The following is a 14372-nucleotide window of genomic DNA, read 5'->3' on the forward strand; positions in this document are numbered from 1 at the left end:
GTGTTGATGACTTGAATATAATTGGAACTCCTGAAGAGTTTTTAAAGGCAATAGAATATCTTAAGAAAGAATTTGAGATGAAATATCTCGAGAAAATAAAATTTTGCCTTGGTTTGCAAATTGGGCATTTAGTAGATGGAATATTTATTTATTAGTCCACTTATATGAAAAAAAATTTGAAAATATTTTATATGGACAAAACATATCCATTAAATATTCCAATGGAAGTCAGTTCATCAGATATAAAGAAAGATATATTTCGACCTCAAGAAGATAATGAAGAACTTATTGATCCTGAAGTACCATATCTTAGTGTTATTGGTGCACTTATGTATCTTGCTAATAATACAAGACCAGATATTGCATTTTCAATAAATTTATTAGCTAGATATAGTTCTTCTCCTACAAAAAGATATTGGAACGGAATTAAGCATATACTCCGTTATCTCCGAGGAACAATCTATATGAGTTTGTTTTATTCAAATAAATCAAATTTTGTTCTAGTTGGTTTAGCAGATTCTGGATATTTATCTGATCCACACAAAACTAGATCTTAAATAGGTTATCTGTTCACATGTGGAGGAACTGCTATATCATGACGATCGGTGAAGTGGACTATAACGACCATTTTCTCAAATTATACTGAAATTCTTACAATTCACGAGGCTAGTTGAGAATGTGTATGGCTAAGGTCAATGACTCAGACATTTGTGAAACGTGTGGCTTGTCTTCTAATAAAAATCTTCCAACAATATTATACGAAGATAACACAGTTTGCATAACTCAAATCAAAGGAGGATATATTAAAGAAGATAGAACAAAGCATATTTCACCGAAGTTTTTTTTACACTCGTGACCTTGAAGAAAATGGCGACATCACTGTACAACAAATTTGTTCGAAGGATAAGCTAGTAGACTTATTTACAAAGGCATTACCAACCACAACTTTTGAAAAATTGGTGCATAACATTAAAATGTGGCGATTCAGATATCTTAAATGATGTTTTCATGAAGAGGAGTAAATATATTGTATTATTTTATGAGTATATATTATATGAAATATGTACTTTTTTTCCTTCACTAATGTTTTTCCCATTGGATTTTTTCTAGTAAAGTTTTAACGAGGAATATTTCTTATATATATAGACATCTAAGGGGGAGTGTTATGAATATTATAATAATAAATAAATGCTCATTGGCCATTACTTAGTGTCCTAAAAGTCATGTGTCACCATTTATGTTATCCATATACCTTGTAATTATTGATGTTTGGTGTCCATGTAAGTTCACATCCTACTTGTCACTTTGCCTATAAATAGTGACATTTTGTGAATCTTAAAATTACACACATTAGGCAAATTCCATATAAATCGGAGAAAGTGTTGATATTTGAGAATTTTCTCATTTCTCATTTTGTTTTATTTTATTTATTTATATATTATGTTTTATTTATTTTAATATTATATTATATTTTATTACCATCCATGTTTCCACCATATTCCTCAAATTCACAACACAAACCCCCTTTACCTTAATCCAAACTATTGTAACTATAGTTTATATTTAAAAATTTTTAAATCCCCATAATTTCATTTCATTATTTAAGATTTGACAAAATTGTTTCCTTTTATAATTTTTAATATTTTGCAAATTACAGGCCAATTAGCATTTGGGCAATGTGATTTCATCCCTTTACAGTTGACTTTAATTGTTGGTAAGTCAGTCCTTGATTACGGAAATAAATTAAAGTTGGCAATTTCCCATTAGAATTTAGAACGGCAAAAAGAAAAAAAGAAAAAAAAAAATCTCAGGAAGTGTGCAAAAAGGAAAGGCATTTTAGAAGAATTACCTCGCACGATTCAAAACCCACATTCTTTAGTTTCTTTATCTCACGCAACGAATAACCCCTTCACTCATCTTCATCATCCCCATCAAAATCCTAACATTCTGTTTTACAGATCTCTATCATCGTCATCACCCCAAGGAGGAGGAGAAGAAGAAGAAGAAGAAGAAGCAAGCAAGCAAGCAAGCTCGTAGTGAATAGCGAATATCCTCTAATACCCTTTCTTGGTTTTTTATATTGCAAAGGGCTGCTCGGGTTTTCTTCATTCAATGCTAGAATTTACAAAACGGAGGAAATTGCATTGTGGGTATTGAAGCGTTTTTGAAGTCCAATCGTGGGTTGTAAAGAATTTGAAGCCTTTGTTTCTGTAGAGGGGTTGGAATTACGAAGAACCCCAGGTGGGGTTTGTTGCAAATATTCATTTCGAGGATCTTTCATTCTTTTCAGCGACACTAACTCGATTGGAATTGGTACTTTTTCCACAATCTTGTATCAATCAATTCATGAGTTCTTTGATTTGAAGTGACAGTTTTGTATCATTTAATTTTGATACATTTGAAATCTTGGAGGTTATAGGTGGAGTTAATATGAAGTAAAGTTATATGGGGAATTGAAATTGGATAGATTTCGAGTTGGAAGAGCTGTTTTTTTTGTTCTCTCCATGTCTATTGCTTAGCTTTAATTTGTGTATCACTATGTCTGGGGGAACACCCGTAGCGGGTGGTTATATGAGGCAGAGGCATAGCCAGGGATATGCTTCTAGTGGTGATGATGTTGAAGATGATGCATGTTCGAGGTTTCAAACTATGTCGTTTCATACTCCAAAGAGTCGGACGTGGATTGAAGTTGTAGAGAATGTCCTTTGGCTTGCTTCTGCTGCTTTCATTGTATACTATGGCGATAGGCATTCCAATATGATATATCTCTTGTGGCATGATGGCCGATTAAGAAGGTGAACACTTAGCTGTATGCACACTTCTGATTGTTGTTTCATCATTCCACTCAACTATTTCTGTGATGCATACTAATTTGTCAATGCATTATATCCAATTACTTAGGCCTGTTTGGTAATCATTTAGGCATCATTTGATAACCATTTCGTTTTTTGTTTTTGGTTTTTGAAAATTAGACCTATTTTTTCTCAATTTCTTACAATGTTTTGCATCTTTCTTGTGTATAAGAGTTTAATTCTTAGTCAAATTCTAAAATTAAAAACTACTTTTTGAAAACTATTTTTTTTAATTTATTAAAATTTGCTTGGTTTTTGAAAACATTGTTAAAAGTAGATAACAAATCAAGAAACTTAGAGGTAGAACGTGTGTTTACATGCTTAATTTTAAAAATTAAAAAACAAAAAATCAAATGGTTGTCAAGCGGGGCCTTAGTTTTTGAAAATTAAGCCTATAAGCACCTCTTCCACCTCTAAATTTCTTGCTTTGTTATCTATTTTCTACCAATGTTTTAAAAAATCAAGCTAAGTTTTGAAAATTAAGAAAATGTAGGTCCCATTTAGTAACCATTTGGTTTTTTTATTTTTGTTTTTGAAATTTAAGCCTATTTCATCCACATTTCTTACAATGATTTGCATCTTTTTAAGTACAATGGTTGAATTCTTAGCCAAATTCCAAAAACAAAAATAACTTTTTGAAAGTTACTGTTTTTAGTTCTCAAATTTTGGTTTGGTTTTTTAAACCATTGGTAAGAAATAGATAACAAAAGAAGAAATTTAGAAGTAGAAGTAGTATCCATAACTTAATTTTCAAAAACAAAAATAAAGAACAAAATGGTTACCAAATAGGACCGTAATTTTTAAAAGCATGTTTTTAGTTTTTAGAATTTGGCTAAGAATTCAACTTTTTTACTTAAGAAAGATGAAAAACATAGTAAGAAATTGAGAGGAAATAGGCTTCATTTTCAAAAATAAAAAACCAAGAGCCAAGTGGTTATCAAACAGGACATTACATTGATGGATTGATTGTTGGTTATTTTGTTTACATCTCAACTGTATGGTTAGTTTGTGAGTGCACAAATCTCTCTCCCCATGGTTTGGTAAGTTGCACCGGGGCAGGGATTGTTTGGAGCTTGAAATCTGAGATTTTTTGGTATGAGTTGATCACTTGATCAATTTGAAATAACATATTGAGAGTTGTTGACTGGACATGAAGCTAACTACCTTAACGTACTTCCAAAATGGAATCTAGCATGATTTGGGAATGAATAATCATATTTGGCACTAGGATAAGCTTGCATTAACGTTGATTCATGTACTTTTGTTCCAAGGGTGGGTGAATGAGTGGTGCCAGATTTATTTTCTCTAATTGTTTATAGTGCTGGAGTGGTTCTAAGCAACACATTAAATGATAAATCTATGGATGCTCTTTAGTGAAGATGCCTTATGGTGCGCGCCTTAAAATCAAGAGTTTTGGTTTATGTAAGCTCACAAATTTTATACATATTTTATAATATTTTTATAGAAAATCATTTGATCAGTCTTTGGCATATTCATTGTCAACGTTCTCAGAGTCAATAATACAAGCTGCTTGATAAGGTCTTGTACAGAACATCTTGAGCAAATTGCATTTACTAGAAGTTTTTTGTGTTTAAAGAAAAAAGAGATAGAAGACACATTAAATAGCTATTATTTAAGATTGTTAATGGCTTCTAGATTGCATCTTTCTCTGGCATTTTTTCCCTAGAAATTGTGTGATTGGTGCGTATTGAGACTGCTTTAGTTGATTATTATCCTTAGGTTTAGATTTTGTCGAGCTTTTTCCAAGTTCTGGTGTGGCCTTGGTTTTGACCAATTCTGGTCATGATATGATGGAAGAAGTTATTCTTCACCTCTCTTTTCTAAACAAATTGAATTTCATTGGCAAGTGTGATTCTTGGTAGTTCATAGAATATCTAGCTGTAAAGGAATCTGAGGGTTTTAAGAGGTCAGAGGTGTCTTGAGAGCTTGGAGTTTGGCTTCTAATGCCATTTATTTTGGCTGTCAGGTCTGTTTTTTTGTTGCAATATTCCTTTACTCTCAATAGTTGGGGTTCCTTCTTGTAATGTTTTATTGGCTTCTCTTTGCTTGGGCCTTTGTTGTTTGTTTGACTCTTTCTGTAATCTTTCATTATTATAAATGAAAGTGTTTCCTTTTAATTAAAGAACATCAGTATTCTTAGATTCACGTACATGACTTGAATTTTATTCTCTTGAGCAGACTTCCTTTATACCTTGGAATGGTGGGAATCGGTTTAAATGTTGTCATCTTCATTTACACAAGTATGTCAGCCTGGAGCATTAGAAGGTTTGATGAAAAATGGGAACTAGCAAGCTTGTCAGTTTTACCAATTGTAACACTTCTTGGGCTTATCTCCTTTTGCTTGTAAGATAACCCCCCAACATTTTATGATATTGCAGTCTATTAACATTCATCATTCCTATCTTCTCTAATATTTAAACACATTTGTTTCATTTGTAGGTTGTCATTTGCTCTTTGGCCAATATGGGGTTTCCTGACCATTCCTCTTCTGGTACGAATCACATGCTTTTGGTTTTGGCATTTATCGATTATTAGGTTTATAATATGGCATACAATGACTACGACTCCTCTTTGGTGTTGCTGCAGTTCACTTTGTTCATGGCATGCATGGTTGTATTTCCCAATATAATGATTGGGAAATTTAGGCCTCAGAGTGATGTTCTCCGTACAGATTAACGAACTCGATCAAAGTGATGCATTGGGAAAAGATTGATTTTAAATCACATATGATTAGTTGGACTGGCTTGAGATAAGAGAAGGTTCTGATTTGGATCGAATAATTCATGCTTACCATGATTCTCCGTAAGCCAACTGCCTGATCCTCAATCGATTCAAATTCCGACGTTGCCAGAATTCTGGCATTTGCTATTTTGTTATGACCACAACCGGAGCAGTATTCTTATATCGTTACATCTTTTGTTAGCAAAGTACATTTACTTTGTTATGTAGTTTAGTTGCCTCAATTTTTTTCATTGGAAAGTAGGTGTGTGGCGTGCCTCATTATTCATGTAGGCGATTCATTTCATTTTAGCATCTTCTTTGTGATAAATTTGTTTGTGTTTGTAAGCTAACATAACTTCACTGGCATCCTTAGCACAAGGAAAGGGAAAAGGAGAGTCTCATTAGACAATATGAAGTGGTTGAGTTTGGTAGGACTGTAAAGTTATGAGAAATACTGTTTCGGTGAAGTTACTTGAATGAATGATTTCTTAAGCATATTTTTTTGCTTACTTTTTTGCTCATTTCTGCTATTGCTGATGTTCAATTTGGTGGTCATTCGTTTGTTGTTACTTAGAAAACTGAATAAAGATGTTCTTAGTCTTTTTTATTATTGGCAAAACTTCCATATACATCCACTTAAGCTTGTCTTATCCCTTGATTGACATCCATTACTTTTCTGATCTGTATGGGTCACCAAATTTGAGCAAAATGAGTGTGCTAGAAAAGCTAAAGCAAACCCCACTTTCTTCCACTTTTCTTGATCCTTATATGGCCTCAACCATGCGTTGTTCCCCTTGTTGGGGGCTTTATCTTTTAGTATCATACACTCCAAAAGGGAAAAGGTAAAGCCAGCTTCATCTCCCATTTTCTTCCTGCGGCCCTAGAAGTCTCCACAATTAAACTACTTTCCAATCTACACTCTACTCTTTGCTCCAAACATCTCTCGAATGAAGAATATCTTTAAACATCCCGACAAACGATTAATACTCTCAAATTCAAAAATAAAAGCAAAATCCATCAATCATCTTTGGATGAAAAAAATGAAAGCTGGAAATTAGGAGTGGCATGTGCATATTTTAAATGATGTATTGCTAGAGAAATGACAATGAGAAAGAAGTTGAGAGTTTCAATCAACTATTCACCTAATTGTTGTATGGTTTATTGTTTTGATGTAGGATTTTTGACAAGGATGCAGATGACCTTATACGACCTTCGATATTCTTTCTTTGTTTATATATTTGGTAAAGGAATCATGAATAAGTTGGATTGCTACCAGACAAAATTACTATAAAAAAATTTTGTTATCTTTTCAATAAATTTATTTGCTTATACGCATTGTCTTGAAACAAACCAAGAAAAAAAAAAACAGGTGTTTTTCTTTGCTTCATTTTATGATCTTGTGTTATATGTCACTTTTTTTTCAAGAACATTAAACTTTGCTATGCAGGTTGGTTGAGCAAGTGTTTGGTAATTATCATCACACAGAATTTCTCTTTATCATGTTTGGTCTAGTTTTGCTTTAGACATTTTTTTTCTTATAAAGATTTTGAATTTTTATATTGGAAAGTTATTTCATGAATTGTATAAGTGTTCTTCTACTTTAGATTTTTGTTTCTCTTTTCAGAAGAAGAGGAGTTTTTTATATTGTAATACCTACGTTTTATAATAATGTTGGACCTAGTAATCCATAATTAGAAGGATACTTATTTTAAGATTTTTTTTTAATCAAAAAGGAAATATGAAATTGAGAAATATATAGAATTTATTTGGTAACATGCTCCCCTTCTTGGTAACATTCTCTATGTTGTATTTCTCATTCAAAACAAAAAAGGTTGTAGGCTAGTTTGCTTGGTTTTTTTACTAATAAAACTTTGTTTATTTACCATTGTGCAATGACTTCAGTTTTAAAAGAAAAGTTTTTTTGAACTAAGATATCAAAAGTGCTTTTAAAATGAGAAAAATAGAGGACTGCCTCTTTTAGAAAAAGCATATTTAGATGGGGAAGACTTCAAAATTCTTGTTTGAAAATTTCCAAACTAAAGTTTTATATATTCCACTCCAAAATGTTAATGCCAAAGAATAAATCATAGATGAGTTTTATCTTAATTTAATTCGAGATAAGATATAAATGTTTACGAGGTGGAACGAGAACAAAAATCACTTTTCCCTTTTTCCATTTAATCCCCATCCCTCCAAAATTCTCTATTGAATTTGGAGAGAAATTCACTGAGGTTAGTCTTTCACCTAGAGTTATTCTATATTTATAGATATAATTTTCTTAAATTTTGTTTGAAATTTTCTTCATTTGAATGGACAATTCCTAATAAAAATTCTCATTTGAAAAGAAATTTTCCTAATAAAAACAAAACGACATTTAATATGTAATGAAAGTTTAAATATGTAAAAAAATATTAGGGTGGAGACGAGGGCAGGAAATGCATTACCTAACCTCTCATTTAGCTAACTGAAAAAATATTATCAATGTGTAGCATTATTCTCGTAGGGAAACAGAACATCATAATAAGGCATTGGTATATATTTTTTAAAAGCTGTATTTGAATTGTCTTCCTAATGTGATGATTTGATAAGAAAGAAGTAAAGAATAAGGAGAAAGAGAGAGATAAATGGGCAATATGAATTGGAAGAATTTGCCAAAGGGGTTGATGAACTAAAAGATGAGATGAGAGAAAAGAAACAAAGAAAAGGAAAAGAAGAGGGAAGAATTGAAATGAATTGATGATTGAAAGAGTATGAATGAAACACATGGTTTGTTTCAAGAACTTTTGTGAGACAATGATCTTCTTTCCTTTCTTTCTACAACAACAAGATCAAGATGTGGGCTTTCACAACCCACAAACAAACTATGTTTGGGACATTGTTTTTCTTTTTCTTTTCTTCCCTTATGCTTTTGAAGTTGACCATTTATCACTTCCTTTTCCAATCTTATAAATATATTCTCATTTTTTCTATATTTTTTCCTTTCTTTACCTAATTAAAATTGTTACTTACTTTTTTTTTTTTTTTTTTTTCTTACTTCAATCCCTTAAAAAACAAATCTTTAGACCACTTTTGATAATCGTGTTTAAGAAAGGTATTTTTTTTTTATTGAGAATATGAAAAATACTCAATAACAAAAAATGATATATATCCATCTATACACTCAACTTTTTAAATTTTCAAAATATCATTATCAAATCGACTTTTAAATCTAAACTATTCCCATATGGACCATGGCACTTTTTTCTTACAGCACAAAAAAAAAAAAAAAAAAAGTGGACTTTGAATGGCTTTGTTATTAACTTATCATATAAATATAATGCAATGTCACTCAATTTTCAAAGAATCCACACCATTCATGGCCCTTTGCAATGAGGAATGAGAGGCTTGTCCCCTCGAATGACGAAAATACCCTTTGTGGAGTAGGAATTGGGAAAAGTTGTGATGTGTGTTGGTGGGTCAACTGGTAAAAAGTCTTCCTCTAATTTGAAAGGTGTGCTTGAGAGAGGAGGTATGTGGGTCTATCAAGTTTATTTTATATATATATATATATATATATATTTGGTGTGTAGACAGTTTTAGTATACTTCAACTAATTTTGCGGAATAACTCGTCGATTAAATTTTATGATATTTGGACGTTTAACAAATTTGTAAGATATTAAATCCTAAATAATTGATTTCTATACATTAAATGTATGACCTCTCAATTCTTCATCATGGTTTTTTTTCTTTTTCATTGGGATCTTTTTGGAGTGTCTTTCCTTTGAATGTTTGACCCTGCAGAAAAATTCCTCATTTTTCCATACGTTTGCCCCTTCTGATCCTTAGTCTAGAGTCTCGAGTTCTCAACAAGAACAGCTATCAATCTTCCAAGAACTAACCCATTTGAGGTTTTTCTTCTGCATTTCTTCAATAGAACAATAAACCCCAAGTGTGTAATCATTCAAGGCCTCTATTTCTTCATCCCCTTTAATGGTTTAGGTTTGCTTTTTTCAGTCTCTCTCTTCTTGAACGCATTTTTGTGCTTGGTAGGTTGTGCCGCTGAGAAGATGGGCCCTAAACTCCACTGAGGTTTAATGGCGACAGGGGTCTCTTTCTTCTCCTTCAGTGGCCTCTTTGCTCCCATTTTTCAGCTGTCTCGCATTTAATTTTTCCATGAGAGTGTTTTTTTGAGCTAGATAATATTTGGGGTTTCTGATTTCTTGTCTGTAAACCTTGTGGGACGAGCTTTACACGAGGTTTCTCTGTTCAGATCTCTGATTTCTGAAATGGGTCTTTGAGATAATGCCCAAATCATGCTGGGTCTATATCTTCTACTTTAATTTAATTTGTTTCTGATGGGCTTTTTTGTCTGCATTTTTTTTCGCCTTCGTAATCCCTAGGATGATTTGTGAATGTGGAGGTGGATTTTGGAAGTGACAGGTGATGATCTCTAGAGTTCAATGACTAATTCTATCAAAAGAAGGTTTTCTTTACTTGAAGCCTGAATTGTGGATTTGCCAAGGTGGGATATACAGCTTTGAAGAGTTGACCTGCTGTGACTAATTTGAATCAGACTATCTGTGATGCATTTCTTGTTTTGGAATGGTTCTTGGTGTATTAGATAAATGTGAGGTTGGTTAGTGGTTGGATTTTGAAAATTTATCTGGTGCTGCAATTCCCCCAAGGAAAGAGATGGAGAGAATGATCCAACCTCCTCTGGTAAGTTCTTCATCTATCTGTCAATTGGGCGATTTTCCTGTTTTTCGTTACACTTTCTGTGGTCATTTCTTTTAATTATTATGTATTTGCAATGGATGTGTTAATGTACTGTGATCTTGTACGCAGTAGAATTTCGAGAATGTTGATGATTTGATTTCTTAATCTCCTATTTTGATTTTTTACCATATTTGGTTGTCGATCCCTAGTTCTTCAGCAGTCATCAGTCAGTAGCTCATGTTAGCAAAGTAGAATTATCGAAGGATTAATGGTGTCTTTTGGGAAATTGCAAGCTCTCATTTGTTACCAATTACCATAATGGTCCTAGTGTTTCTTTCTTTGGCAGCAGATGTTTGAAGCTAAAGAAAACAAACTCATGAAGTCTCCTAATTTGTTTTTGAGGAGTAGTTCAGTTCAGGTAGAATGAGTGGAAGAAATAACAAATCACGTTTTGAAGTTTTTGTTTTTAACTACTACAATCATCGTAAGCATCAATCTTTTAGAATTAAGGTTAAGGTTTTTACTCAAATCCAGCCGCAAAGACAGCTTATACAAAAAGCCAAAACTGATTAGATGTAGATCATCTCAAAACTTTACCAATCCGCTCCTATTTGAGAGTTTCGAGAAAGGGAACTTATAAAAGAAGGAAATGTTCTTAAGTTCGCTCGTGTTTGCAAATCCACCCTGAGGTTATGGAAGTTGATGTCTTCCAATTTTCATGATCATATGAGGACTTTTTCAAATATAGACCTACTCCTTTCTAGCTATTGCTTTAGTTCTAAATAATGGTTGTGACCCTGATTCTCAAAGACTTCTACTCTTTCCTTCGAACTGATGTCTAGCCAAAAGTTGGTACACTCTACAGTTAACTAGGGAGCCATTGGAAAGATTTATTCCACATTATCTAGAGAGAAAAAACCAATCATCTTTGTCTACCGAGTCACTTTTAGCTTGGGTGTTAGATATACTTTTTATAGGGGAGATTTTCATTATATTTGAATATATGAAAGAATACAAAGGTGACAGATAAAGAAATTCCCTCGAAAGTTTGGACGCAAGTTACAAAAAGAGCCTGCAATTTTCTGGGATTGAAGAAAGCTGAGTTTTTGTAGCTGAGTTATTACATCTCTATGTCAATTAAGTTAGGGTAGCTTTATGCATTTACTTCTTCAAATTGTGTGACTATTTATATGGATTTCTGATTCTTCTTCATGTCAATATGGTTAGCTGCCTGTAGGTTTTTGTAATTAACCTTAGTCTTTATTCTCAAACAATTGGAAGAGCTGTTCTTGTAATTTTCCCTTTTGTTTTTGCAAATTCCTCTGTTTATGCAGTTTGTTTGTGTAGTTCCTCCTTTTCATACAATGATTTGTGTTAAAAATTATTATGTTTTTATCATTGTCACCTATGTGTTTGCACAAAATACTTACAGTTTCTTTCCTGAAAATATGCTTAACATTTCTTTTTTTGATTGGGATCTATATTGAACAAAATGGTTGAATGTTGGATTGGAATCCTTTGAAAAATCTATCATGTTGAATGACCATGAGTTTTGTCAAAAATGGAAGCTGCAAACCTTGTCGCTAATGCCATCAGTTTAAAGTCAAGGTGTTTACTGACCACATATATAAGTATTTGTCCCATATAATCAATTTAAATGCTCGTAAATCATTTTGGACACCATGCTATCTGATCATTGAGATTCATTAAGATGAAGACTAGAAAAGTTCAAAGTTTATGCAATATTAGGAATTGTGGATAATACTGATATCGGTGAAGCTGCAAAATCCTGCGCCTACTTGTTGACATGGATGCCAATACTATATGTGCTATTATCTTTTGTAGGATTAAAAAGCACAATGATTTACATTCTCTCATCGATGATTTCAGGTTGACACAACAGCTTGTTTATGTAGAGTAGATGCAAGCCTCAAGACCGTTGCTGGAGCTAAAAAGTTTGTCCCTGGCTCAAAGCTTTGTCTACAACCTAGTATCAAACCATCTATACACCCAACTAGACCTAAGCCGGCTCGCAGTGACAGGAGCAGGAACCAATCCCCTCTGCTTCCTGGATTACCAGACGATCTTGCAATAGCTTGCCTAATCCGTGTCCCTAGGGTTGAACACCGTAAACTTCGATTAGTTTGCAAAAGGTGGTATCGTCTTTTAGCTGGAAACTTCTTTTACTCGCTCCGTAAGAGTCTAGGAGTTGCAGAAGAATGGATTTACGTCATTAAGAGAGACCGAGATAATAAGATCTCATGGCATGCCTTTGACCCCATATATCAGCTTTGGCAACCCCTTCCTCCTGTCCCTAAAGAATATTCTGAAGCTCTTGGGTTTGGCTGTGCAGTTCTTAGTGGTTGCCACCTCTATTTGTTTGGTGGCAGAGATCCAATAAAAGGAACAATGAGACGAGTAATTTTTTACAGTGCCAGGACAAATAAATGGCACCGAGCCCCTGACATGCTACGTAGGCGACATGTCTTTGGCTCATGTGTGATAAACAACTGTTTGTATGTTGCAGGTGGGGAAAATGAAGGTGGCCACCGATCTTTGAAATCTGCTGAAGTATATGACCCGAATAAGAATAGATGGACATTCATTTCTGATATGAGCACGCCCATGGTGCCTATAATTGGAGTTGTTTATGAGGGCAAATGGTATCTGAAGGGGGTTGGGGCTCAACGTCAGGTGGTAAGCGATGTCTACCAGCCCGAAACCGACAGTTGGTGTCCTGTTTACGATGGAATGGTTGCAGGTTGGAGGAACCCAAGTGTCTCCTTAAACGGACATCTTTATTCTGTCGACTGCAAGGATGGCTGCAAACTTAGGGTCTACGACGAAGTATCCAACTCCTGGAACAAGAGTATAGATAGCAAACTGCATCTGGGCAATTCTAAGGCGTTGGAGGCAGTTGCTTTTGTTCCACTCAATGGAAAATTGTGCATTATTCGCAATAATATGAGCATTTCTCTTGTCGACGTTTCGAAGTGCGAAGATGTCGACAGTGCTCCCGGTGAACATCTATGGGAGACCTTAGCAGGAAAAGGGCAACTCAAAACTTTGGTTACAAATCTCTGGTCCAGTCTTTCAGGTCGAAGTCGCCTTAAAAGCCACATTGTTCACTGCCAGGTGCTTCAAGCCTGAAAATTTTCTTTCAGAGGCTTCTGGTGTTTATATGTTCTATTTTTGGTTTTCCTCTTTACATATCTTAAAATCATGCTTAGATGTCAGACATGGGAGAATCAATGCTAGTAATCAATCAATACTACTTCAAATAGTTTTGTCACATGGACAATTTTATCCTCTCGGTCGTGATTCTTTTTTTCTTGTCATTTGTGAGAAAGAAAAGGGTAACAAAATTGTCCATTCACTATAAAATTATTTGTGGTAGTATTGAACATGTTAGAGAATACTATTGTAGAACTTGAACTATTTCTGCAATACAGTAGCAAGTGATTCAGATTGTGACAGGCAATGAGCCTTTCTTGGTACACATCAAACATGATCATGTGTATTTGAGAGGTCCCAATTTCTCTGGAGATTTTGCTATTGTAGACTGCTGTTACATGAATACGATATGATACATTACAATTTCATTGTCGGATATCGATCAATAGGTCATAACACAATTGATCACATTTCATATTTAATGGATGTTATGATCCCATATGCTCTGCCCTCTATGTTTATTTTAATGACATTGGTCTTGTTCTTGTTGACCGAAGTTTTTTTTTTGTAGTTAGTGTCAGACTCTTTGTTTGGTGTTTATCTTTGCATTCTTTCAATTATTTTAATGAAAGTTAGGTTTCTTTGAAGTTTTTCATTATCATTTCCAGTTGTCCCAGAGGTCTGATTGTCATTTAAGATGCCCTTTTCCTCCACATCAATAATGATATCTTATTTAGCTTATTCGCTTCGTATCTATCATCCGGTAAGTTAACTAAAATCACATTCATATTTGAACGGTAGTAGCCAGAAAAATATACTAGAGGAGGGGCATCAAAGTATGCCTAGAAGATTTCTAGATGACTTGAATTTATTCTTGGGGATATTTGGATAGCAGATATTGTTTCAT

General features: G+C 33.7%; 2 protein-coding genes across 3 annotated transcripts; both read left to right on the forward strand.

Moving 5' to 3' along the window:
* The first annotated feature begins 1788 nt into the window (after positions 1-1788).
* On the forward strand, positions 1789-6091 carry LOC120070598. The gene is made up of 4 exons (XM_039022411.1): positions 1789-2795; positions 5052-5216; positions 5313-5364; positions 5460-6091. The coding sequence occupies exons 1-4, from the start codon at positions 2539-2541 to the stop codon at positions 5547-5549; spliced, it is 564 nt and encodes a 187-aa protein (XP_038878339.1). The 5' UTR covers positions 1789-2538; the 3' UTR covers positions 5550-6091.
* Positions 6092-9283: 3192 nt separating this feature from the next.
* Positions 9284-13893, forward strand: LOC120071213 (F-box/kelch-repeat protein At1g55270-like). Of its 2 annotated transcripts, none has more exons than XM_039023340.1 (3): positions 9284-9524; positions 9626-10294; positions 12182-13893. In XM_039023340.1, the coding sequence occupies exons 2-3, from the start codon at positions 10268-10270 to the stop codon at positions 13439-13441; spliced, it is 1287 nt and encodes a 428-aa protein (XP_038879268.1). In that variant the 5' UTR covers positions 9284-9524; positions 9626-10267; the 3' UTR covers positions 13442-13893. The 2 variants fall into 2 exon arrangements, with proteins under 2 accessions (XP_038879268.1, XP_038879269.1); XM_039023341.1 differs by having other exon boundaries at positions 9284-9483.
* Positions 13894-14372: the final 479 nt, after the last annotated feature.

This window comes from Benincasa hispida, chromosome 2 (genome assembly GCF_009727055.1).
Source record: "Benincasa hispida cultivar B227 chromosome 2, ASM972705v1, whole genome shotgun sequence".
Lineage (NCBI taxonomy): Eukaryota > Viridiplantae > Streptophyta > Magnoliopsida > Cucurbitales > Cucurbitaceae > Benincasa > Benincasa hispida.